The sequence below is a fragment of the Mobula hypostoma genome, chromosome 7 (genome assembly GCF_963921235.1).
Source record: "Mobula hypostoma chromosome 7, sMobHyp1.1, whole genome shotgun sequence".
Lineage (NCBI taxonomy): Eukaryota > Metazoa > Chordata > Chondrichthyes > Myliobatiformes > Myliobatidae > Mobula > Mobula hypostoma.
In genome coordinates this window covers 139,852,201-139,876,678 of record NC_086103.1, presented here as the reverse complement: position 1 = coordinate 139,876,678, position 24,478 = coordinate 139,852,201, and the positions used below count along the sequence as shown (strand labels likewise).

The 24,478-nt window shown below is 39.8% G+C and overlaps 1 protein-coding gene across 1 annotated transcript in view; it reads right to left on the bottom strand.

The window, feature by feature from the left end:
* Positions 1 to 24,478, bottom strand: part of ddx10 (DEAD (Asp-Glu-Ala-Asp) box polypeptide 10) — a 291,208-nt gene that overhangs the window by 94,499 nt on the left and 172,231 nt on the right. Inside the window, exons 15-16 of the mRNA XM_063054140.1 lie at positions 24,146 to 24,307; positions 16,251 to 16,301 (exon numbers count right to left, since the gene is read on the bottom strand). Of these exons, the coding sequence (XP_062910210.1) occupies positions 16,251 to 16,301; positions 24,146 to 24,307 (213 nt within the window). The remainder of the gene's footprint in view (positions 1 to 16,250; positions 16,302 to 24,145; positions 24,308 to 24,478) is intronic.

Genomic DNA, 24,478 nt, shown 5'->3' with positions numbered 1-24,478 from the left:
TAAACTCTAAAAATAATACTTTAAGTGTTAATTGTCATTGCCTCAACTAAATATTTCAAAGTTCAAAAACATGATTTATTTTAATGGTATTTCAGTCTGCATTTTCTATGACTTAATATGACCATTACTGGGACAAAAATGACACACTACTTGCAGTAATCCACCTGCTAAGAACCTACTCCAACATTGTCATCAAATCTACTGGTAAAGGAAGTACTGTTGCAAGGCAGATTGATAGCCACCACGCAGAGGTTGAATGCCAACTCCCTCTGACACATTCTTGCCCTGTCTTCTGGGCAATTGCTTCAACATAAAGTAACAGCCATTGTCTCCAGACAAAGGCCTTACTTCCTTTACTGATCCTCTCCCTGTAGCCTCCAGCATCATGTATCCCCAGCACACACAGACCACCTCAACCTCAAAAAGGACTGACTACCCTGGTAAACCTTGTCATTCCTGCACCATTTGAGAACTTTGTTTATTTATTTATTGAGATACAGTGTGAAGTAGGCCCTTCTGGCCCTTCGAGCCGCACCGCCCAGCAATCCCGATTTAACCCTTGCCTAATCACAATGACCAATTAACCCACCAGTTTGGACTGTGGGAGGAAACCCACATGGTCACGGAGAGAACAGACAAACTCCTTACAGTTTCCTAGTTTTCTAGATCAAAATGTTACAGAACCAACTAGAAAAGTAATTTTTGATCTTTTTTGTGCAATGAAAGGAAGATGACTGACAATTCTGTTTTTATGGGGTGCTTGGTGTACACTGCTCCAGGTGTGGTCTTACCAAGATCCAATGTTGTCCTGAACTAGGAAAGAATGTATCTGCCACAGAGGGAGTTCAGCAAAAATGCACTAGGAATAGGGAGCTTTGCTGTATGATAAGAGATTCCACGAACTGGGACTGCATCCTTTGGAGTTCCGAAGGGCAACAGGATTTAATTGAAACTTACACTTTTTTTTTAAAGTTTGATTGGCTTGATGCAGTTGTCTAGGACCAAAAAGCACAGTTTGAGAGTGAGGGACAAGCCATTCAGGACTTGGATGAAGAGAAATTTCATCAAGGGGTAGTGAGTCTTTGGATTCTCTGGAAGGCTTTAGAAGCCAAGATGTTTTGCTCTTTCAGAATAAAGATAGATACTGCCAGTGGTTACATAATTGAAGCTTTTCAACTAATGACCTCCCCCTTTGTTCAAGTTTAATTGTCATTCAACCATACATGAATACCCGTAAATACAACCAAACAAAACAGTATTACTCCAGGGTCAAGGTGCAAAACAGTCATACACAGCACAGGACACATATAGCACATACAAGGTATCAGTAAAATACAGTCACACAAAAAAAAAGTCCAAGGCCCTGAGTCCACGAAAGTTGCAGCAGTCTACATTCGAACCCATATGGCAAAGACGGTTTTCATTTCAGAGGATCTGTCCTGGGGCCTGCACATAACTGCCATCACAAAGGCGGCACAGCAGCGCTCTACATTCTTAGAAGTTTGGAAGATTCGGCATGTCGTCTAAAATTTTGACAAACTTCTACAGATGTGCGGTGGAGAGTATATTGACTGGTTGCATCACAGCCTGGTATGGAAGCACCAACGCCCTTGAACAAAAAGTAGTGGTTACAACCCAGTCTATCACAGTTAAAGCCCTTCCTACCATTGATGACACCTACAAGGTTTGCTATTGCTGGAAAGCAGTATTCATCAAGACCCCCACCATCCAGGCCACCCGTTCGTCTCGCTGCGGCATCAGGAAGGAGGTACAGGAACCTCGGGTCCCATACAGCCAGGTTCAGCAACAGTTAGTACCCCTCAACCATCAGGCTCTTGGACCAGAGGGGATAACTTCACTCACCCCAACAATGAACTGTTTCCACAACCTATGGACTCACTCTCAAGAACTCTTCATCTCATGTTCTCGATATTTATTGCTCATTTGTTATTATTATTTCTGCTGTATTTACAGTTTTTTTGTTGTGTGTGGATTTTCACTGATTCTATTGCGTTTCCTTTATTTATTGTGAATGCCCACAAGATGATGAATCTCAGAGTAGTATATGATGACATATATGTATTTTGATAATAAATTTACATTGAACTTTGAACCACTTCCACACAGCCACTGCACTATGACCTATAATGTAAGCAACATTGCCAGTTCTCAAAATTGCTACCAAGTCAAGCAAAATGTGGAAATAAAAATTTTAATATTTTCAGTTATGTTCTAATTGTTATTTCCAAATTCATAAAATATTGAAAATGAATTAAGCTGTTCACTTTAGCTATCACAATAAGTATATGTAATTTGTTCTGCTTTATAACATTATTGATAGCAAAACTTGAGATCTCCACAAACATCGAATAGCAACAGAGTAGCAAAGAGAAAAGCCACCACGTAGAGATTGATCAATCTTTGCTGACAGCTTCCTTGAAGTCATTGACCGGCATTATTAGTTCAGTGTTAACTACACAGTTCAGGCCAAGACTCTGAAGCCTAAGGAAATATCTTCATCACAACCACGCTCAGCAATTTCCACAGATATATTTTTCAAATATAAAGTCTGCAGAAATGGACAAAGAGACAACCAGTTTATAAAAAAAAAAGCAAACAAAAATGTTTGGACCAAAAATAAACTGAGCTACAAGATTTTTAATTGCCTATTTTTACCTACAATTTATCAATATTGTCACTACTTCACTAGAATGTTAGCACCAGTGCTGAATAAAGATTTTCACTTGCGACAACAGCAGAACTGTTTTGAAAAACACCACTTATGTCAGCCTTATCTTGCTACAACTCATCCAAAAGAAATTTTCTTTAGGAGTTAGCAGATTTTTGCTTTGTATCAACTTGGCTGCAGCTGCACCTGAAATGAAGCTTAGGTTTTTTTGGAAGTTTGGAAATGGAAAAGATAGTCTTCCTATTTCTTACTGATTAAGAAATTTATAATACCATCTGTTTCTCCTTGCCAGTGAAATCACAAAAAGAACAGGAAATTGATGAAACTATATTGTGACTATATTTTAGAGAAGGCAAGCTGTCAAGCTGGAGTACAATCATATGACATGACATATAACCAAGCTCCATTTATTTGCCTGCTCATATTTCAGAAGATACACATTGAAACCTACCAAATACATGAAGACCTGGAAAAAGTGGATAGCGGTGAAAATTCTTTTGGAAGGAAAATCTAGGATCCAAGGGTACAGCCTGAAAAAATAAGGGTATCCCTTAAAAACTGAGGTAACAAGGAACTTCTACAGCCAGAGGATGATAAATCTGTGAGTCAGTTGAGGTGAACTTATTGGGTACATTTAAGGCAGAAAATAATAGGGCTACTGATTGGTGAAGGGGTTAAGGGTTACAAAATGGGGTTGGGAAGAAAATCAACCATGATGGGCCATGAAGATTAATTCAGCTCCGATATCTTATGATCTTATGCTGAAGCCCAAACACTTGTAGCTTGCAAAGTGCCCTTCCTGAAGCAAGAATAATATTTGCTGAAATGTGACCATTAAGTTATACAAGCATATCAAGTTACAAATAGCTTCAAATCTGAACTTTGAGCATAGATATTAGATTAATTTATGTTTCTCTATTGATCAGAACAAGATCCATTTACTTTAGCAAGCTGCAATTGTTTCCCAATGTCAGTAATTTTATAGAAAAAAATGTATCTTAATAATAATATGCCATAAAAGCATGGGAAGGTGTTTGAAAGGGCAGTGTTATGCAGGATTCAGGGAAATTATTCAGATACATCAAAAGTAAAGCACTGAGGGATTACGTTTTAGAGCAAGGAGAAAAGATGGCTCAATCTTCTACTGCCAGCAATAGAAGAGGAAGATAGAGAGTGACATGGTAGGCAGGTTGTATAAGAAGGCATGACAATCTAAAAATTTCACAATGGGGAACGGGTAAAAGATTTCTGCCTAGGGATTTTAAATAAAAGTCCTTAGAGTGGAGGAACTGACATGAATGGGATAGCACTTGGGTCAAGCAAATTCTTGATGTTGGAGGATTTTCTGATATGGAAGTTCAGTTAGCACTTAGAACACTCAAATACATAATCAACAGTAAGAAACATTAGCAAATGTTTCAATTGCAAAAGTGAAGTGGACGTTGCTGATGAATCTCAGGTGGAATCAGACATCTTTGGTGCTGATACAGGGTCTAAGTAATAGTTGATTTCAGAGTCAATCAGCGTATTAAAGCTGATCTTAAGTTTTACTGACTATTTACGGTGAGATTCTGTGCCAATGGCAGGAATGTTCAGGAAGACTTAAATGTGATGTATTCTTGCAAGATGCCATAGTTCAGTCAATTTAATGACAACTAAGCAGCTAGTGAATCATACAAAGATAAATATTTCTTTACAAATGAAAGTTAATTTTGTATGTATGGATAACATTGCCAAGATACAAACAATAAGTGAACTAGATTTCAAGAATTGAGATATCTGTAATGAAGATAGATCAAAAAACTAGAGGGTTATTCTCTCCCCAAATAGCTGTGCTAATGTGCAAGTCTTGACAGAGTCTTAATGTAGTAGGGTGATGTGTAGGGGACGTGGAAGACAAAAACACAAAGAAAAGGTAAATAAACACTGGGCAACAAGCAGTATTGAAATGGACTGAGTATTCATTTCTGCTACGCTAAATTTTTTTAAAAGTTACAAGCAACCCCAAAAATATCTACATATTTCTGCTTTTATGAGAGAAATCTAAACATTGTAACAGAGTGCACAGGATGCAGCCAAGTCAATTTGCCCAATAACATCCTCACTTTGATCTGAAAGTTGCTTTGAAATTATCAAATCCTCTTGTCAAGGTGTTCCAGGAGAGCTACAACAGAGAATAATTCCAAAAATGTGGAAAAGTTTGCATATATAAAGGGTCCATAAAAGATTCAACAAATCCAATCTGATTTATTCCTACAGCTTCAGTGTTGCCTTAGTCAACAAAGTGATGGAAGGTGTTATCAACAGAGCCATCGAGCATCACTTACTCATGCAATAACTTACCTGATGATGCTCAGTTTGTGTTCCATCAGAAACATCTAGATTGAGACTTCATTACAGTTTTCAGTCATGGATAAAAAGCTGAATTTCCGGGGCTGGCTGAGAAATGCAGTAATCAAAAAGTAACGTTTGATCGAATGGAGCCTTAAGAGTTCAAGAGTAATTGAAGCCAATTGAAATCAAGGAGAAAATTTTCTATACACTGAAAAATGGGTATAGTTATTAGTCATGCAAATTCTACCAAGGGGCAGAGCATAACACATCAATAATCATCTTCAGCAGCTTCATCAATTTCTGACCCTCCATTAGAATTCTGCCCATCGTTGTACCATGTGTTTAATTTTTCGTTCCACAGCTAAGGAAGATGGTAACTGCCAACAACAACAGGACAATACTCAGGCAAAAGCCATCCAAAGTGTCTATTACTTTTGCCATAGTCACACCATTCTGTGATGTGCAACTCCCTTTCCAACTCCCTAAAAGCCTTTCTGCCATCTGCAAGGAAGGAGTCATGATACACCTAATGCAACATTCTCAACCTTCCTGATAGACAGTAGCTTTAGCAACACTCAAGAAACTCTTCAGGACAAAACATCATTTGGTTTGGCATTGTTTGGCATTCCAACCACATTAACCACTTACTTCAAAATTCACCATAGCTGCAAAGTGGACCAGCCTGAAAATATACTGCAGCAACACAGCAAGATTTCTTCCCAAATTACTTGTTAAAATATACAATGTCTATTATCCGGAATGTCAAAGACAGAAGCTACAGGGATTGCTTAGATCTCCAAGTTCTACTCTAAGTCATTTTCAAGTTGACTTTGAAGTAAACTGCCATTTTTCAACCACTGGGTCAAAATCATAGAACTTTTTATCCAATAGCAGTTTGGGAGTACCTTCCCACTAGCCCTGCAGGAGTTCAAGGCACCTCATCAGCAGCCAGTGCACAGGCTTGGGAAAAGTGGGAGAAAGTTGTAAACTCAACCAGCTCCATCAGTTACTGCTTAATACACCATCAATAATCCCTTTTGTCACTTTGCTAATGATCAAGTAATGGGACGGTATTTACGGCTGGGTGTGATTTGCCCTGCTTCTTGCAGCAGGACATACTGAGACAATTTTCCACATTTTCAGGGAGATGCTAGTATTGTAGCTCTATTAGAAAATTTTGACCAAAGGCACGTCATGTTCTGAAACACAAGTCTTCAGTACTATTGCCAGAATATAGTCAGGGAACACAGCCTTTTTTGCTGTATCCAATGTGCTTAGCTATTTTTATATATCAAATAAAAACAACCAAAAGCAAAAAGAATGCTATGCTGTAAATCTGAAATAAAACCAGTATATTGGAAACTAATACAGCAGGCTGATAAAGCCAATTCTCTGAAGCTGTTGAATTCATTGCTAAGTCCTCAGGACAGTAATGTGCTTTGTCAGAAATTCAAAAGGGAAAATCTGTAGATGCTGAAAACCCAAGCAACATTCACAAAATGCTGGAGCATTTCAGCAGGCCAGGCAGCATCTATGGATAAGAGTACAGTCGACATTTCGGACCGAGACCCTTCAGTAAGACTGGAAAATGCAGTCGACATTCGGGCTGAGACGTTGACTGTGCTCTGGTCTGCCGAGTTCCTCCAGCATAATGTGTGTTGTCAGAAGATCAAACCGTTTTTCTCATTTTACTTTGGATTTTATTTTAATCAGATAAACAATCCCCTCTATGCTGGAAATCAATGTAGACTAACGGCCAGTTTGCAGAACACCTCAGTTCGCTCCACCAGGAGTGCTTTATTACAGCATCATTTTTACTACTCAGTATCACCCTGTTCTCAGATGTCGGTCAGTCTATTTCCAACATTTTCTATTTCAGTTTCAGATTTCCAGCATCAACAGTGTTTTGCTTTTTTCACCTGAATCTCAGTTGCAGCACTTTTTTTTAATTAACCTTTCTGTTTCCATAAATCTCCTCTGGATACATCATGGATGATTGACAGGTTTTCACCACTCTTTCTCATCCAGTTCTTCCAACTCTTGTATTATCAATGTCACTTTCTTCGCCATTCCAACCCTCCTCTGAAACTTAAATTATGTTTAACTGCTATGGTCTCATCTTTACTGAAACATTATCAACCATAATTGCTGCATTCATGGATACTGCCTAGCCCAGAATATTGCCTGCTTACATTTTCAAAAAAAATGTACATAGAAACTCTACAGCACAATACAGGCCCTTTGGCCCACAATGCTGTGCCGAACATGTACTTACTTTAGAAATTACCCTCTATTTTTCTAAGCTCCATGTACCTGTCCAGGAGTCTCTTAAAAGACCTTGTCGTATCCGCCTCCACCACCGTCGCCAGCAGCCCATTCCACGCACTCACCACTCCCTGCATAAAAAAACTTACACCTGACATCTCCTCTGTACCTACCTCCAAGCACCTTAAAACTATGCCTTCTCGTGCCAGCCATTTCAACCCTGGGAAAAAGCCTCTGGCTATCCACACGATCAATGCCTCTCATCATCTTATACACCTCTATCAGGTCACCTCTCATCCTCTGCTGCTCCAAGGGGAAAAGGCCAAGTTCACTCAACCTATTCTCGTAACGCATCCTCCCCAATCCAGGCAACATCCTTGTCAAATCTCCTCTGCATCCTTTCTATAGTTTCATAGTCATACTTTATTGATCCTGGGGAAAATTGGTTTTCGTTACAGTTGCACCATAAATAATACATAGTAATAAAACCATAAATAGTTAAATAGTAATATGTAAATTATGCCAGGAAATGAGTCCAGGACCAGCCTATTGGCTCAGGGTGTCTGACCCTCCAAGGGAGGAGTTGTAAAGTTTGATGGCCACAGGCAGGAATGACTTCCTATGACTCTCTGTGTTGCACCTCGGTGGAATGAGTCTCTGGCTGAAAGTACTCCTGTGCCCACCCAGTACATTATGTAGTGGATGGGAGATATTGTCCAATATGGCATGCAACTTGGACAGCATCCTCTTTTCAGACACCACCGTCAGAGAGTCCAGTTCCATCCCCACAACATCACTGGCCTTACGAATGAGTTTGTTGATTCTGTTGGTGTCTGCTACCCTCAGCCTGCTGCCCCAGCACACAACAGCAAATATGATAGCACTGGCCACCACAGACTCGCAGAACATCCTCAGCATCGTCCGGCAGGTGTTAAAGGACCTCAGTCTCCTCAGGAAATAGAGACGGCTTTCCCGAAGTGAGGTGATCAGAACTGAGCACAGTACTCCAAGTGAGGTCTGACTAGGGTCCTATATAGCTGTAATATTACCTCTCGGCTCTTAAACTCAATCCCACGGTTAATGAAGGCCAATGCACTGTATATGCCTTCTTAATCACAGAGTCAACCTGCACAGCAGCTTTGAGTGTCCTATGGACTTGGACCCCAAGAACCCTCTTAATATTAAATGCAAACAAAACAACTAAAATTTATTTCAAAATTATTTACAAACAATTTATTTCACATTTCCAAACGTCAGAACCACCGATATTTTTCAGAGATTTTAGCAACACACACAAAATGCTGGAAGAACTTAGCAGGCCAGGCAGCATCTATGGAAAAAATGTAGAGCCAATGCTTCGGGTCGAGACCCTTCAGAAGGGCTGGAGAAAAAAAACTGAAGAGTAGATTAAAAAGGTTGGAGGGGGAGGGAAGAGAAACAGAAGGTGATAGGTGAAACCTGAAGGGGGAAGGATGAAGTAAAGAGCTGGGAAGTTAGTTGGTGAAAGAGATGCTGAGCAGGAGAAGGGGAGAATCTGATAGAAGAGGACAGAAGGCCATGGAAGAAAGAAAAGGAGGGAGGAGCACCAGATAGAGGCGACGGGCAGGCATGGAGATAAGGTGAGAGAAGGAAAAGGGGATGGAAACTGGTGAAGGTGAGAGGGAGTGGGGGGCATTACCAGAAGCTCGAGCATTTCTAAAGTACATGTTCGGCACCATCAGGTTGGAGGAATATAAAATGATGTTCCTCCAACCCAAGTGTGGCCTCATCATGACACCCTGCCTTTAAATTTATCTGATCCATTTCTGACAACTCCCTCCCCTTTCTTGATCTCTCTCTATCTCTGGAGACAGCTTATCTACTGATGCCTATTACAAACCCATGGACTCTCGGCTACCTGTACTACAACCCCACCCACCCTGTTACTTGTAAAAACACCATTCCTTCTCTCAAGTCTCCACTGCATCTGCTCTCAGGATAAGGCCTTTAGTTCCAGAATGGAGGTGTGTTCCTTCTTCAAAGAAGGGTGCTTCCCATCCTCCACCATCAACGCTGCCCTCAACCAAATCTCTTCCATTTCACGCATGTTTGCTCTCACCCCTTCCTCCCATCACACTACGAGGGCTAGAGTTTCTCTTGTCCTCACCTACCACCCCACTGGCCTCCACATAGAAACCACAGAAACCACAGAAAAACGACAGCACAGAAACAGGCCTTTTGGCCCTCCTTGGCTGTGCTGAACCATTTTCTGCCCAGTCCCACTGACCTGCACATGGACCATATCCCTCCATACACCTCCCATCCATGTATCTGTCCAATTTATTCTTAAATGTTAAAAAAGAACCCGCATTTACCACCTCATCTGGCAGATCATTCCACACTCCCACCACTCTCTGTGTGAAGAAGCACCTCCACCTAATGTTCCCTTTAAACTTTTCCCCCCTCACCCTTAACCCATGTCCTCTGGTTTTTTTCTCCCCTTGCCTCAGTGGAAAAAGCCTGCTTGCATTCACTCTATCTATATACCTCTATCAAGTCTCCCCTCATTCTTCTATGCTCCAGGGAATAAAATCCGAACCTATTCAACCTTTCTCTGTAACTGAGTTTCTCAAGTCCCGGCAACATCCTTGTAAACCTTCTCTGCACTCTTTCAACCTTATTAATATCCTTCCTGTAACTTGGTGACCAAAACTGAACACAATACTCCAGATTCGGCCTCACCAATGCCTTATACAACCTCATCATAACATTCCAGCTCTTATACTCAATACTTTGATTAATAAAGGTCAATGTACCAAAAGCTCTCTTTACGACCCTATCTACAGGTGACACCACTTTTAGGGAATTTTGTATCTGTATTCCCAGATCCCTCTGTTCTACTGCACTTCTCAGTGCCTTACCATTTACCCTGTATGTTCTACCTTGGTTTGTCCTTCCAAAGTGCAATACCTTACACTTGTCTGTATTAAACTCCATCTGCCATTTTTCAGCCCATTTTTCCAGCTGGTCCAAATCCCTCTGCAAGCTTTGAAAACCTTCCTCACTGTCCACTACACCTCCAATTTTTGTATCATCAGCAAATTTGCTAATCCAATTTACCACATTATCATCCAGATCATTGATATAGATGGCAAATAATAATGGACCCAGCACTGATCCCTGTGGCACACCACCAGTCACAGGCCTCCACTCAGAGAAGCAATTCTCTACTACCACTCTTTGGCTTCTTCCATTGACCCAATGTCTAATCCAATTTACCACCTCTCCATGTATACCTAGCGACTGAATTTTCCTAACTAACCTCCCATGCGGGACCTTGTCTAAGGCCTTACTGAAGTCCATGTAGACAACATCCACTGCCTTCCCTTCAACCACTTTCCCGGTAACCTCCTCAAAAGCTCCAATAGATTGGTCAAACATGACCTACCACGCACAAAGCCATGTTGACCCTCCCTAAAAAGTCCCTGTCTATCCAAATGCTTGTAGATTCTGTCTCTTAGTACTCCCTCCAATAACTTACCCACTACCGACGTCAAACTTACTGGCCTATAACTTCCCAGATTACTTTTCGATCCTTTTTTAAACAACGGAACAGCATGAGCCATTCTCCAATCCTCTGGCACCCCACCCGTAGACACCGACATTTTAAATATATCTGCCAGGGCCCCTGCAATTTCAACACTAGTCTCCTTCAAGGTCTGAGGGAATACCCTGTCAGGTCCTGGGGAATTATCCACTTTAATTTGCCTCAAGATAGCAAGCACCTCCTCCTTTTCAATCTGTACAGTTTCCATGATCTCAGTACTTGTTTCCCTAAATTCCATAGACTTCATGCCAGTTTCCTTAGTAAACACAGACGCAAAAAAACCCATTTAAGATCTCCCTCATTTCTTTTGGTTCCGCACATAGCCGACCACTCTGATCTTCAAGAGGGCCAATTTTATCCCTTACAATCCTTTTACTCTTAATATACCTGTAAAAGCTCTTTGGATTATCCTTCACTTTGACTGCCAAGGCAACCTCATGTCTTCTTTTAGCCCTCCTGATTTCCTTCTTAAGTATTTTCTTGCACTTTTTATATTCCTCAAGCACCTTATTTACTCCCTGTTTCCTATACATGTCATACAACTCTCTCTTCTTCTTTATCAGAGTTGCAATATCCCTTGAGAACCAAGGTTTCTTATTCCTATTCACTTTGCCTTTAATCCTGACAGGAACATAAAAGCTCTGCACATCCAGCACATAATTCTCCACTTCTGCCATCTTCAATAGGATCCCACCACCAAGTACATCTTTCCCTCTCTCCACCGCCCCCCATCCACTTTCTGCAGGGATCAGTCCCCATGAGACTCCCTTGTCCGACTCTTGTCCTTTCATCCCTCCCCACTGATCTCCCTTCCGGCACTTTTCCTTGCAAGCCAAACAAGTGCTACACCTGCCCCTACATCTCCTTCCTCACTACCATTCTGGGCCCCAAAAAGTCCTTCCAGGTGAGGCAACACTTCACCTGTGAGTCATCTGGGGTCATATACTGTGTCCAGTGCTCCCAGTGTGGCATCCTGTATATTGATGAGACCCGATATAGATTGGGAGACCGCTTCACCGAGCATCTACACTCTGTCCACCAGAAAAAGCGGGATCTCCCACTGGCCGTCCATTTTAATTCCACTCCCCATTCCCATTCCGATACGTCCATCCATGACCTTCTCCACTGTTGTGATAAGGCCACAATTAGGTCGAAGGAACAACACCTTATATTCCGCCTGGGTAGCCTCCAATCTGATGGCAAGAACATTGATTTCTCGAACTTCCGTTAATGCTCTCCCCCCTTCACCATTCCCCATTCCCTTTTCCCTGTCTCACCTCATCTCCTTGCCTGCCCATCGCCTCCGTCTGGTGCTCCTCCGCCCGCTTCTTTCTTCCATGGCCTTCTGTCCTCTCCTATCAAACTCTCCCTTCTCCAGCCCTGTATCTCTTTCACCAGTCAACTTCCCAGCTCTTTACTTCATCCCTTCCCCTTCAGGTTTCAACTATCACCTTGTATTTCTCTCTTCCTTCCCGCCACCTTTTAACGCTGCTCTTCAGCTTTTTTTCTCCAGTCCTGCCAAAGGGTCTCAGCCCGAAACGTTGACCGTACTTTTTTCCATAGATGCTGCCTGAACTGCTGAGTTCCTCCAATATTTTGTGTGTGTTGCTCAGATTTCCAGCATCTGCAGACTTTCTCTTATTTGTTTTCAGAGATTTTATTGTTTTGCTTTTTGCACCTGTAATTACTTCTGATGGATTGTATTTCACCCCTAGTTCTATGACTATATTTATGTAATAATTCTCATTGTTTAGTATAAAAAGAGCTTTTATTTCTCATTTTTGGTCATATACCAGAAAATATTTGTTTAATAGTGCTTTATTTAGCAAATAATCACCATACACACCAATAGCATAGAAATAAGAGCAACTGACAGCATGTACTACTTAATCTATCTACCACTGAGAGTTTTTTTTCAAAGGTGATGCAAGTTTTATGCAAAATGATTAATATACATATGAAAATATACTTGGATTTACTAAAAAAAAGATCCATAGACATTCATCATACACACTTTGAAAGCAAAATCAAGACCAAAATTCACAGCAAGATGCTTATGTTTATTCAAGACACTGTCTCATCTCCCGGGACTATGAAAATACAATAAACAGTTATCTATAAAATGATAATACGTATTATTTAAAACTGTCATAGGCTATTAGTTTAAATCTCTCAGTTGTTTTGCAAGCACCTGAAATACTGTGCTGTACTTGGTGATTAACTTACTACAATGTGTAAAACTTCTGTGTTAATATAGACACCTTTCAATTGTAGTATACAACCAAATATACTCTTCCAAATAGCTGTCAATTGTCCATATAAATTGCTTCATAAGTTACACACATAAAAAAATTGCTGGTGAATGCAGCAGGCCAGGCAGCATCTATAGGAAGAGGTACAGTCGACATTTTGGGCCGAGACCCTTCGTCAGGACAAAGGGTCTTGGCCTGAAACGTCGGCTGTACCTCTTCCTATAAATGCTGTCTGGCCTGCTGCGTTCACCAGCAATTTTTATGTGTGTTGCTTAAAATTCCAGCATCTGCAGATTTCCTCGTGTTTGTGCTTCATAAGTTGCTGTTTTCCCACTTTGCTATTTGCATAAATTATCATCCTGGATGTCCTAACCAACCGTTTCAGATATTTCTCACGATGAGCCCTTATATACTACTCTGCCTTCGCTCCCCTTTAAATAACAGAATGATATTGACAAACATTTGCATTAGAAATTTGACAATTTTAAGTTTATTTTATGGGAAGAGTGGTGAGGGAATTGATTGCTTCAATACTACAAGTATCTCAATAAGTATAGTAAAAGAACACCATAAATAGAATAGAATTGACCTCAGTTGGCATGGATTTAAGAAAGGAAAACATTATTTAACAAATTTGTCAAGTTCTTTAAGCATCTGATCAATAGAGTACAGAAGGGGAGCAAACCAGTGGAATGGTGTAGATAGATTTCGAGTCAGAGTGTGGATACAACATGCCCATCCAACCTGTCCCACTAACCTGTGTTTAGCCCCTATCCCTCTGAGCCCTGCCCATCCAAATGTTTCTTAAAAGCTGTGATTGTATCTATCTTAACCACTTCCTCAGTCCATATAGTCAGTACACACTGCATGGAAAAGTGTGACCCTTAGGTCACTTTTAAATCTTACTCCTTTCACCTTTAACCTATGCCTCCTAGTTCTGGACTCTCCTGGAGAAAAGATTAACTGCCCACCTTATCAATGCATCTCAGACTTCTAAACATTTCTACAAGTCCCATCCCTCATTCTCCTACATTTCATGGAATAAAGATCTAGCCGAGTCAATCCCCCCTATAACTAGGTCCTCTAGTCCTGACAACATCCTCAAATCTTTTCTGCACTCTTTTGAGTTTAACCTATAACAGGGTGGCCAAAACTGTACACAGTGCTCAAAGTGCAGCCTTACCAACGACTTACATAACTGCAACACAATTTTCCAACTCCTATACTGAATGCCCTGATTGATGAAGTGTGCAAAAACCCTTGTTCACCACTGTCTACTTGTGATGCTGCTTTCAACAAATCATCCACTTGTCCTCCCAAGTCCCTGTCAATTGTACTCCCTCATGCTCTACCATTTATAGCAAAATGCTTACAATGGTTTGATTTTCAAAAATGCATCGCCACACAGCTATCTACTTTGAAATCCAGATAACTGGAAATCCACTTCTCGGTCCATTTCTCAAACTGATCTATGTTCCTCACAAGCAACACCTAATTCTGTGTCATCCATAACATTACTATCAAACCTTGTGTATTTGTGTCAAAAATCATTTATATAAATAATGAATAACAAGGGTCTCAACAGCAACATGGTAGCACTCTACTAGTCCTTCAACCACCACCCTCTGCTTACTACCTGTGAGCCGATCTTGAATCCACTCTACCAGCATAACCTGGATTCCTTGTGACTTAACATTCAAGACCAGCCTGCCGTGTGGGTCCTTGTGGAAGCCTTTTGGTTACCTCTGCAAAAAACTCTAAAAGGTTTGTCAAATGTGATTTTTCATGCACAAAGCCAGGTTGACTCCTCGTAATCAGACTCAGTCTCTCCACATCAGATAAGATCCTGTTCCTCAGAATTCCCTCCAGTAACTTCCATACTTCTGACGTTTCATGTCAGGCTGATTGACTTGCAGTTCCTTGGCTTGTCATTGTTGCCCTTCGTAAATAACAAAACAATATTCCAGTTTTTGGAACTTCACCAGTGGCTAACGATGAAGGAAATCTGTTGGTCAGTTAGACCAAGGGAAAATGTCCTCAGAAGATGAAGAATCTTTGGAATTTTCTACCCCAGATGACTGTGGAAGCTAAGTCTTAATGCTCATTCAAAAAGTGATCAATATGTTTCTGGACAATAAGGGAATTAAGGAACTCGACAAAAGTACTGCAAAGTGCTACCGAAGTGGACTGAATGGCCTGCACCCACTTCTATTTATTATGCATGTCTGCTCAACAATGGACATTAAACCACTTTACAAAGTGAATGCAGTTATATCAATATAGACACCATTTGACAATAATTCCAGTATGAAACAATATCCAATGACAGTATTACAAAATGCAACAAAACCCTACTAAACCTTACAGAAGTTTGCAAGCTACGACAGCTTCGAGTTCAAATGCAAAATAAACTGAACTTGCATTTAACAAGTGACAATCACAATAAAATGCTGTTAAAAGTCTTGGATTTACTGAATCTAATTGGTTTGCCAACACCATTCTACCTCCAACTTACCTCCTTGGATTCTAAAGGTCCATCCTGCTAATCCAAAATGTGCAACAAGGCCTCAGTGAAAATGAGGCATCACTTAAAACATCAAAGACAAATTAACTAATCCCATATAGGGAACACACATACTAAAACTGAGTAATTACTATCCAACATCACAGGGAATACAATTTTACACACATACTAAAATTGGAATAATTAACCTTTTCTGGTGGAACAAAGTGAGTATCAATTGCAGGAGCTGGAACTTATGAGTTAAGATACTAGTAATATAGTTTACAGTTAAATTACCCAAAACTAAGCAATTAAATAACTTGGAAACAATTCCAAAATGTAAAAAAAATGACTTTTTGTTTTAAAGGAATTGTTCAAAACACCCAATACACATTTAGATATCAATAATAAGGAAGTTTGGACAATACAAGATTAGTTTTTGGTACTCTACAAGTACTTAACTTGAAGATCATGTAGATATCAGATCAGTAAAGCTGAACTATCTACACCAGTTTAGCAATCGCCTTGTATAGAATATTCTTCTGTGTTGTTACAGTATGTTTGAATACTTTTCCTGTCTCTGAAGAGAATTTTCACAATACACAAAAGTAAAATACTTACATCTTTCTTTCTTGTGGCCTTTCTTGCTGCTCTTTCCTTAAGCCTCTTTACCTTAAAAAAAAAGATGAAATTGACAAGTTGAACTCTAAGAATCATAACATACCAATTGTTAAAGTTTAATTTATTTTTCCTTATAAAGTAAATTCTGTTTCTTTATAACCTCAGGTATCAAGCATCGCCTCAATTTTAATTTGCCTTTTGTGATTTTGAAAATTTCCCCCGAGGTTTGAATAGTGCAGTGTACTAAGATGTGATAATCTAGCCAAACTGGTGGAGGAAGAAATATTAACTGTAAATTCTGAAATAAAATGAATTATGGAATTCTGGCCCCAATTCTAACTGGGATTAGATAGATACATAAAATTGCATTTTCCAGGAAACAGGCTAAATTTTGCCCTACAATCATGTTGGTCAAATATAGTGGTATCAATTTCAAGAAGAAATTGATTTAGCTTTTTTTAAAGGAGTTACTCAAATTGTAATTTTCTTAAGGATAACACCTAAAGAAAAACTTTTCTATTCCCAGATTATTTTCAAACAAAGCAGAACAAACATTTTAAAATGATATTTGGATATATTTTATTGATTCATCTTCAAACTTATTTTTCTTCCTAGCGCAAAGTTAAATAGTTTCTCCTTGTTAGAACAAGGAATAATTTTCCTTGATTTTTGAAGTCAGCAGATAGACCCAAGTGCCTAAAGAGTTTCTTAACTTTTACACATAGAAATGTGAATAGTAACAATGATTATCACAGTTTCACAGTTGTAACACTGAATTATCACACGTCTGAAGATGGAAAAGAAAGTCGTGTCTGCAAAATTTCAATATCAAACAAACCTAAGTTTTGCAGTGGTTCAATTTATCAATCTCTCTGCTGCTTTTAAATTGAATTAAATTTGCATATTAGCCAGGACAAAGAAAAATGTAACAATTGACCTTAAATTGACCAGATAAATGAAATTCCTTTACTTGCCAAGCTCCCTCGACCAAAGAGAGGACGCGATAGATGGTGTGAACAAAAGGTCCACAAGAATGATTCCTGGAATGTTCGATCTGCCCTATCAGGGAGGTATTAGGTGAGCTGGATCAAATCAAACCCTCAAATTTAGAAGAATGAGAGGTGACCACAAAATTCTTAGAGGAATTGACAAAGAAAAAACTGCATAATGGATCCTCAAATAAAAGGGTTGCTCTTCGGGAGTGAAAAGGAAGATCATTAGACACTTCCATCCCAACATTCTGTCTTTTCAGCCTATCTGGGACAGCATCAAAACAGCAGATCATGCCTCGCACTAGGACCCGGCTGTTTGCGAAGTACTCAGCACCTAGACCACGCTGCCCAGTGACTCGCTCCAAGCCCAGATTTCGTCGTCCAGCCCGAAGCTGCTCTCAACCTCTTCAAATCAACACAGTGCCCAGAGCAATCCCAGCTTGCATCCACGCCAGTTGTACTCCACTGCCCTAACCTCTCCTCTTCGAATGGCCCACTCCATCTGCATCGATGCTGCAGCACAGCCTCCCGGCTCAATCCCCAAACTCACCTCACCATCGCTCGCCCCCTCACTGTTCGCAGTGATAATTCAGTACAATTTACCTCAGAAAAGGTGCTTTTAGTGACGCTTTTAGTCAAATTTCTTGCCTTTTGACCTACCATTGAGCTGTTATAAGGCAACTCCTTTACCCCGCAACCAGCATGCAATCCTTCTTTTCCCTGTAACTCCATCCACCTCTACATCATGGCGTCAGCAATCTTCAGCTTTATTTACATTTCTTTATTTCACTGAATATTTGCTTTAATTAATTACTAGTAATTTAGTGGGCTTTAATTGTTTATCTTAAACAATTCTTCATCATTTTAATTACTTCAACAACTTAACTATTCCTGTGTCTCCAGTTCACCTAGAGGTACCCTCTTGAGCCTGATCTGCTTGTAGGACAGCTGCAAAACAAAGGTTTCATGGGTTTTGAGAGTCACAGTTTTCAGAGGACTCTTCTTTTTAAGAAATCCTTCCTGTACAAGGATGACTAACTTCCACAGTGTTTGCGGTTTTGAGGTGGCTAATAAGGAGATGTGGGAACCACTGACTCTTCCACAGGTGGAACAGGTGGTGCCCGAGAAGGCAGGTGAGTGGGTAAAACACAAGAAATTCTGCAGATGCTGGAAATCCAAAGCAGCACACACAAAATGATGGAGGAACTCAGCAGATCAGGCAGCATCCATGGAAATGAACAAAGTCGACGTTCCAGGCTGAGACCTTTCTTCAGGACAGCACTGAGTGCGTAAATGACTCTTTCCACTTGTGTGTGCTCCCAATGTGCTTGTCCTGGTTCTCAGTACCATACAGAAAACTCAATTCCCAATTTGAGCAGTCATGAGCCATATTTTTGCAGGAGTTACTGGGATGTTGTGCTTCAAGGAGGCTTTCAGCACAGCCTTGAATCATTTTTCTTTATCTAACTTGTAGACTTTTTCCATCAGAAAGCTCATAACTTTCTGGAGTCAGGTACTGTGAACCCAAATTATGTGGTTTGTCCAATCTGGTGGACTGAATGCAACTAAGGCCTCAATACTGAGGATGTTGGCCTGGGAGAGGACGCTGATGTTGGTTTGCTCTCCTTCCAGTGAATTTGGAAGATTTTACAAAGAAAGGTACCACATAGATGAATGAGAGCAGCAGACTAAATGGAGCATGATTCCACCTAACACAAAAGGAAAGACAGCAATTTATTAAGGTCCAAAGCGGTAATGGCGTGTGAAAGTGGAAGATGTCATCATGGTTATTGAATACTTGCATATCTTCTCACAAAGAGATCAATGCAGATACTATACTAATAGAGGAAGAATGTGAAATGTTGTTGGAATAAAGTATTACATTAAAAAAATGGTTCATCTTGTGTTCATTCTAATTACTGTCACTTTCTCATTCTCCGTACTCCCCCTACATCGGCATGAACCTCCTACAGGAGGAATGAAGCCCGTCTTTGCAGCTGCAGATGTACTGTAAAGAAGAACAATCTATTGGTAGAATTTCAAGTCAATAGATCCTCAGACTCAATCCTTACTATTGTAATAGACCGTTGTCACCTCCTGCTGTTTTGAAATCTGTACAATAATTAGAGATATTTTAAAATAATTGAAACAAAACTGAACAATTAAAACATTAAAAATAATTCATCCCACCACAAGCAGATGTGAAACCTGCACTCAATGAAATGTGGCCAACAGTCTTGAAATGGGATTTCCCAGAGACCCTTTACATTATTACCAGCAACAGACGTTCTCTTAGAGGGTAAAGTCTTTCAAACTTAGATGATAACAGGCTTAAATAAAAGCAAAGGCTTTGAAGGTTTTCAGGCAGACACATAGATTCTTGATAAGCAAGGAGTTATAAAGTTACTATGGGTAGGCCAAATGTGGAGTTATGGTTACAGTTTGATTAGGCATGATCTTATTAAATGGCAGAATAGGCCCATGGGTCTGAATGCCTATTTCTGCTCCTAATCTATATGTTTATCATAGTCATATTTCTTGAGTCCTTGCTAAAGCATCAAGCACCCATTTACACTATTCCTAAACTAATCCCATTTTATCTTTGCTAAGCAACACACACAAAATGCTGGTAGAACGCAGCAGGCCAGGCAGCATCTATAGGAAGAAGTACAGTTGACGTTTCGGGCCGAGACCCTTCATCAGGACTGTACTTCTTCCTATAGATGCTACCTGGCCTGCTGCATTCCACCAGGATTTTGTGTGTGTTGCTTGAATTTCCAGCATCTGCAGATTTTCTCATGTTTGCGTTATCCTTACTAACCCCAGATTCTGCTCTTTACCTGCACATTAGGGATAATGTCTTTGAGATGCAGGAGGAAACCCATGTGATCACAGGGGTGCTAACTCTGTATAGGGAGCACTGGAATCAGTAGACATTCCAGACGATTGTGGCTAGACCATAGAAAACATGGACCATTCCCCATATCTGAAAAGCTAGTTTGTGGCAAAAGCAGATATTGTTGATGAAATTCACGGCCACTTTCCAAAAATACCAGTATTATTTTTTTGGATAAGGGGGAAAAAAATAAACTAGTTGCAACTCAGCTGGGTTCAAACTGCCCCAGAGAATTATTTTCACTTATTCAAGGTAGCACTTCAGTGCAGGAACAAGGCAATGTTACACTGTCAGAAATGGAGACCTTGTGTAGGAAGTCTACCTTTTTCTAATAGCTTATTGAGATAGTGGAATGCACTAAACAAAAGCTTCCTTTCTAAAACAGAATCTGATTTTGTACAAATGTAGATGCACTGTTTTGGTGCAAACAGGGTAACGGAGTATAAAATCAGTGGAAGTACAGTGCTGAAGAACAAGCTTAAATCAGCAAGACCAAGCAAGTAAATAAAATAAAATCATCAGGTCATTCATATTTAGGAGCAGCACCGCTGTAAGGAAAGTAGAAACATGATGTGATAAATTATATAAAATTATGCAAGAATAGCAATTATAAGTTGCTAACCAGATGTTCTAGGCCAAGAATAAGGGAAACCAGCAGTGATTACTTAAAAATTAAAATCCTTCTAGATCACCCATCAAGTGTAATGTGTGTGCAGGTGGCCCCCGTTTTCCAAACGTTCGCTTTACGACACCCTTGCTGTTACGAAAGACATACATTAGTTACCCATTTTCACTAACAGAAGGTGTTTTCACTGTTACGAAAAAAGGCAGCACGCGCCCAAACAGCCAAGCTCCTCCCCTGGAACTGCATTCTAGCCGGCATTGCTTAAACATGTGCTTTATCTCGATTTATTTTGTGCATCCGTTAGCAAGATGACTTCTAAGGTATCGGAAAAGCCTAAAAGAGCTCATAAGGGTGCTACATTTGGCGTAAAACTAGACATAATTAAGCGTTTCAATCGTGGTGAACGAAGTAAGGACATTGTCCGCGCGTTGAACTTGCCTGCGTCCACCATTCGCGCTATTTATACACAGAGAGAAAGAATTTTGAAAGCTGCCGATGTTACTACTAGTTCTGCTCGTAGCAAAATGGTCTCTCTTAGTCGGCATCCAATAATGGATAAAATGGAAAGTCTAATGCTTGAGTGGATTGATGGGTGTACAAAGCATGGTGTTCTGTTAAGTTTTCTTATACTTAAGGAGAAATCAGTCAGTCTTTTTAATAAGCTGAAACAGAAAGCACTGGATGATGGTGATGAACGTGTTGCGAAAGTGGAATTTAAAGGTAGCCATGGGTGGTTTGATCAGTTTCTGAGGCGAGGGCAGCTTCATAGTTTAAGCAGTGATCCCAACCTCTGGGCCGCGGACCAATACATTGCTGCGAAGAATGAAACAGTGCAGCGGTAGTCGGAACGCACCCAGCACATCTTTAAGAAAAAAGCCAAAATAAACAAGCTAATTAACTAGGTGCCGCCCGGCACGTAAATGTTGGCCCAGATCAGAGGCAATTGCTGATTGCGTCAGGTGCTTATTTGTATAAGCAAGTGTTTAACTGTGACAAAACTGCAATTTATTGGAGTCTTCCCGATTCCGGTAAGTGAAACCACACTGTACATACATTATTTCTATTTTATATCGGCTGTGTAATTTTATGTGTTATTTGGTATGATTTGGCAGCTTCATAGCTTAAAGGTTACTGGAGAGAGTGTTTCTGCCGAGAGCGCTTCCGCGAGATTTTCGCTGCGCTAGACAGCGCTGCAGAAAAGTATTTCTACTTTATATAGGCTGTGTATTTATCATATCATTCCTGCTTTTACTATATGTTACTGTTATTTTAGGTTTTATGTGTTATTTGGCATGATTTTGTAGGTTACTTTTTGGGTCTGGGAACACTCAAAAATTTTTCCCAGTTTAATAAATGGTAATTGCTTATTCACTTTACGACATTCCGGCTTACGAACCATTTCATAGGAACGCTCTACCTTCGGATAGCGGGGGCATCCTGCATTCCATGTGGCACACTAATAGTAATCAAACATTGAATTTTCTATTTCAACACTGAAGTGGAATCAATCAATTTCACTTTCCACACTTTAAAGAGGAAAACAGGTAATTACGAATTTCACTGTTGAACCTTGCTCAGTTATCCTTTCAATATTTAACTATATTCGTTGTTAACTCAAGTCATCCTACTATTTTTTTTAATTTAAGATCTGCTAGATATTTACTTTATTCCCTGGCTAAGCTCTCAATGCAGTCATTTTGAAATTTGAAGACCATGCACTCTTAGTAATAACTTTCTGTCAATGCTTAGGTTCACACAATTTAGGTACAGATGAAGGTACAGATGAAAATAGAATCAATTACACCATCATAAATTATTCCTCCCTATTCTATTGAGAAACAGTTCAAGTATGAAAAAATTTCAAGCTTTAAAATGATTCATTATCAAAAGATTTTTTTATGCATTCTCTACATTAGAAGTCTTCTCTTTTTCTAGTTGTATCTAACTGCAAATTATTTACAAACGTTTGTAATTTTAAATCTGAAACCCAATGACTAGATTAAGTTCAGTAAAATAGATTTGGATCTTTCATTTTGATCTTCATTTTCGAAAAGAAGCCTATTTACAAAATTTCACATTGCGTCAAGCACTGATGCAAAGAAAAGACACAGAACTAAGAGAAAGCAACCATTCGCTCCTTATGTCTGTTCTACCGTTCATTACAATGGCTGCTCTTTCATCGTAGATTACAGGTGGATCTTAATCAGTCAGGAAAGTGGGGCAAAGAGTGGCCACCGGATTCAATATAGGAGAGCGTGGGTGATGCATTTTGGAAAGTCGAATCACTGTAGGACTTGTACAATGTATGGTAAGGCACTAGGAGTGTAATGGAACACAGGGAACTAAAGGTACACACACATTATTTGTTGAAATCATCACAAGTAGTGAAAAGTAGAAGAACAGAGGAATCTTGGGAGTCCATATCCATAGACTCCAGAAAGTTCACACACAAGTTGACAGGGAGGTTATGAAGACGCATGTTGTATTGGCGTTTATTACTGGGGAGATAATGTTCAAGATGTAATGTTGGACCACAATTGGAGTATTAAGTTCAGGTCTGGTAATCTATCTATAGGAAGCTTTAGAGAAAGTGCAGAGATTTGCAAGGATGCTACCTGGATTGGCAAGCATATCTTAAGGAGGAAAAACTGAGTGAGCAGGGGTTTTTCTCTTTGGAGCGAAGAAGGATGAAAGGTGAATTAACAGAGGCATAAAAGATGACAAAAGGTATGAACAAAGTGGATACGCAGCGACTTGGTCTAGTATAATTTTAAGGTGTTTCTAGGAAAGTATAAGGGGGATGCCAAAGGTAGTTCCTTTAAAGTAATAGGTGTGTGGAGCACACTGCCAGGATGGTGGTAGAGACAGTTATATTAAGGACGTTTAAGAGACACATAGATAGGCATATACTGTAGATAAAAGAAAAATGGAGGGCAATGTAGGAGGGAAGATTTAGATGTAGGTTAAAAGGTTGGTACAACATTGTGGGCCGAAGTGCCTGTACTGTGATGTACTGTTCCATGCTAAATATTGTAAATGTCTAACTGAAGTTAAAGATGTTCAACATCATTCTTTAACAATTCATTTGTTCGGAGATGACTACTTCAATGTACGTTTATAATGGTAAACACAACAGGATCAGTATGCAGCAAACATCTATGACAAGTTGATGAGAGGAAAAGAAAAACTGCAGGAAAAGGAAAGACAGAAGACGGTTGAATTTCTTGGACCTCTAGCAGAGAGCATGAAGAAGCCAGACAACGTCTTTCTCACTGGGGTGAAGGATAATGTAAAGTCCAGTTCCCCCTCATTCACACTTCCCTCAACAAAAATATCATACTAGTATAAATTTCAATTTCTCAGATTACAGAATTCCACTTACCCTGTGTTTTTCTTTTATTTTTTTTCTGTACTCTTCTTTGTCATATTTATCCTCCTTACGAAGCCTCTCTTTTGCCATCTCCATATTTATTCCCCCTGCATTATCATCATCTGTGATATTCTCTACTTTGCTTTTTTGGATGGGTGGCCACTGCTGAACCACCTACAGTATAAAAACAGTGGACAACTGTGAATGGCAGGAAGAACAAACTGGTGCTGAATGAAATTTAATTACATTACAAATATAAAACTTTTAAAATATCTTCTTACAACAGCATTATAAAAATAACCGCACACATTACCTTCAATTTGCATTAAAAATAACAAAATTAGC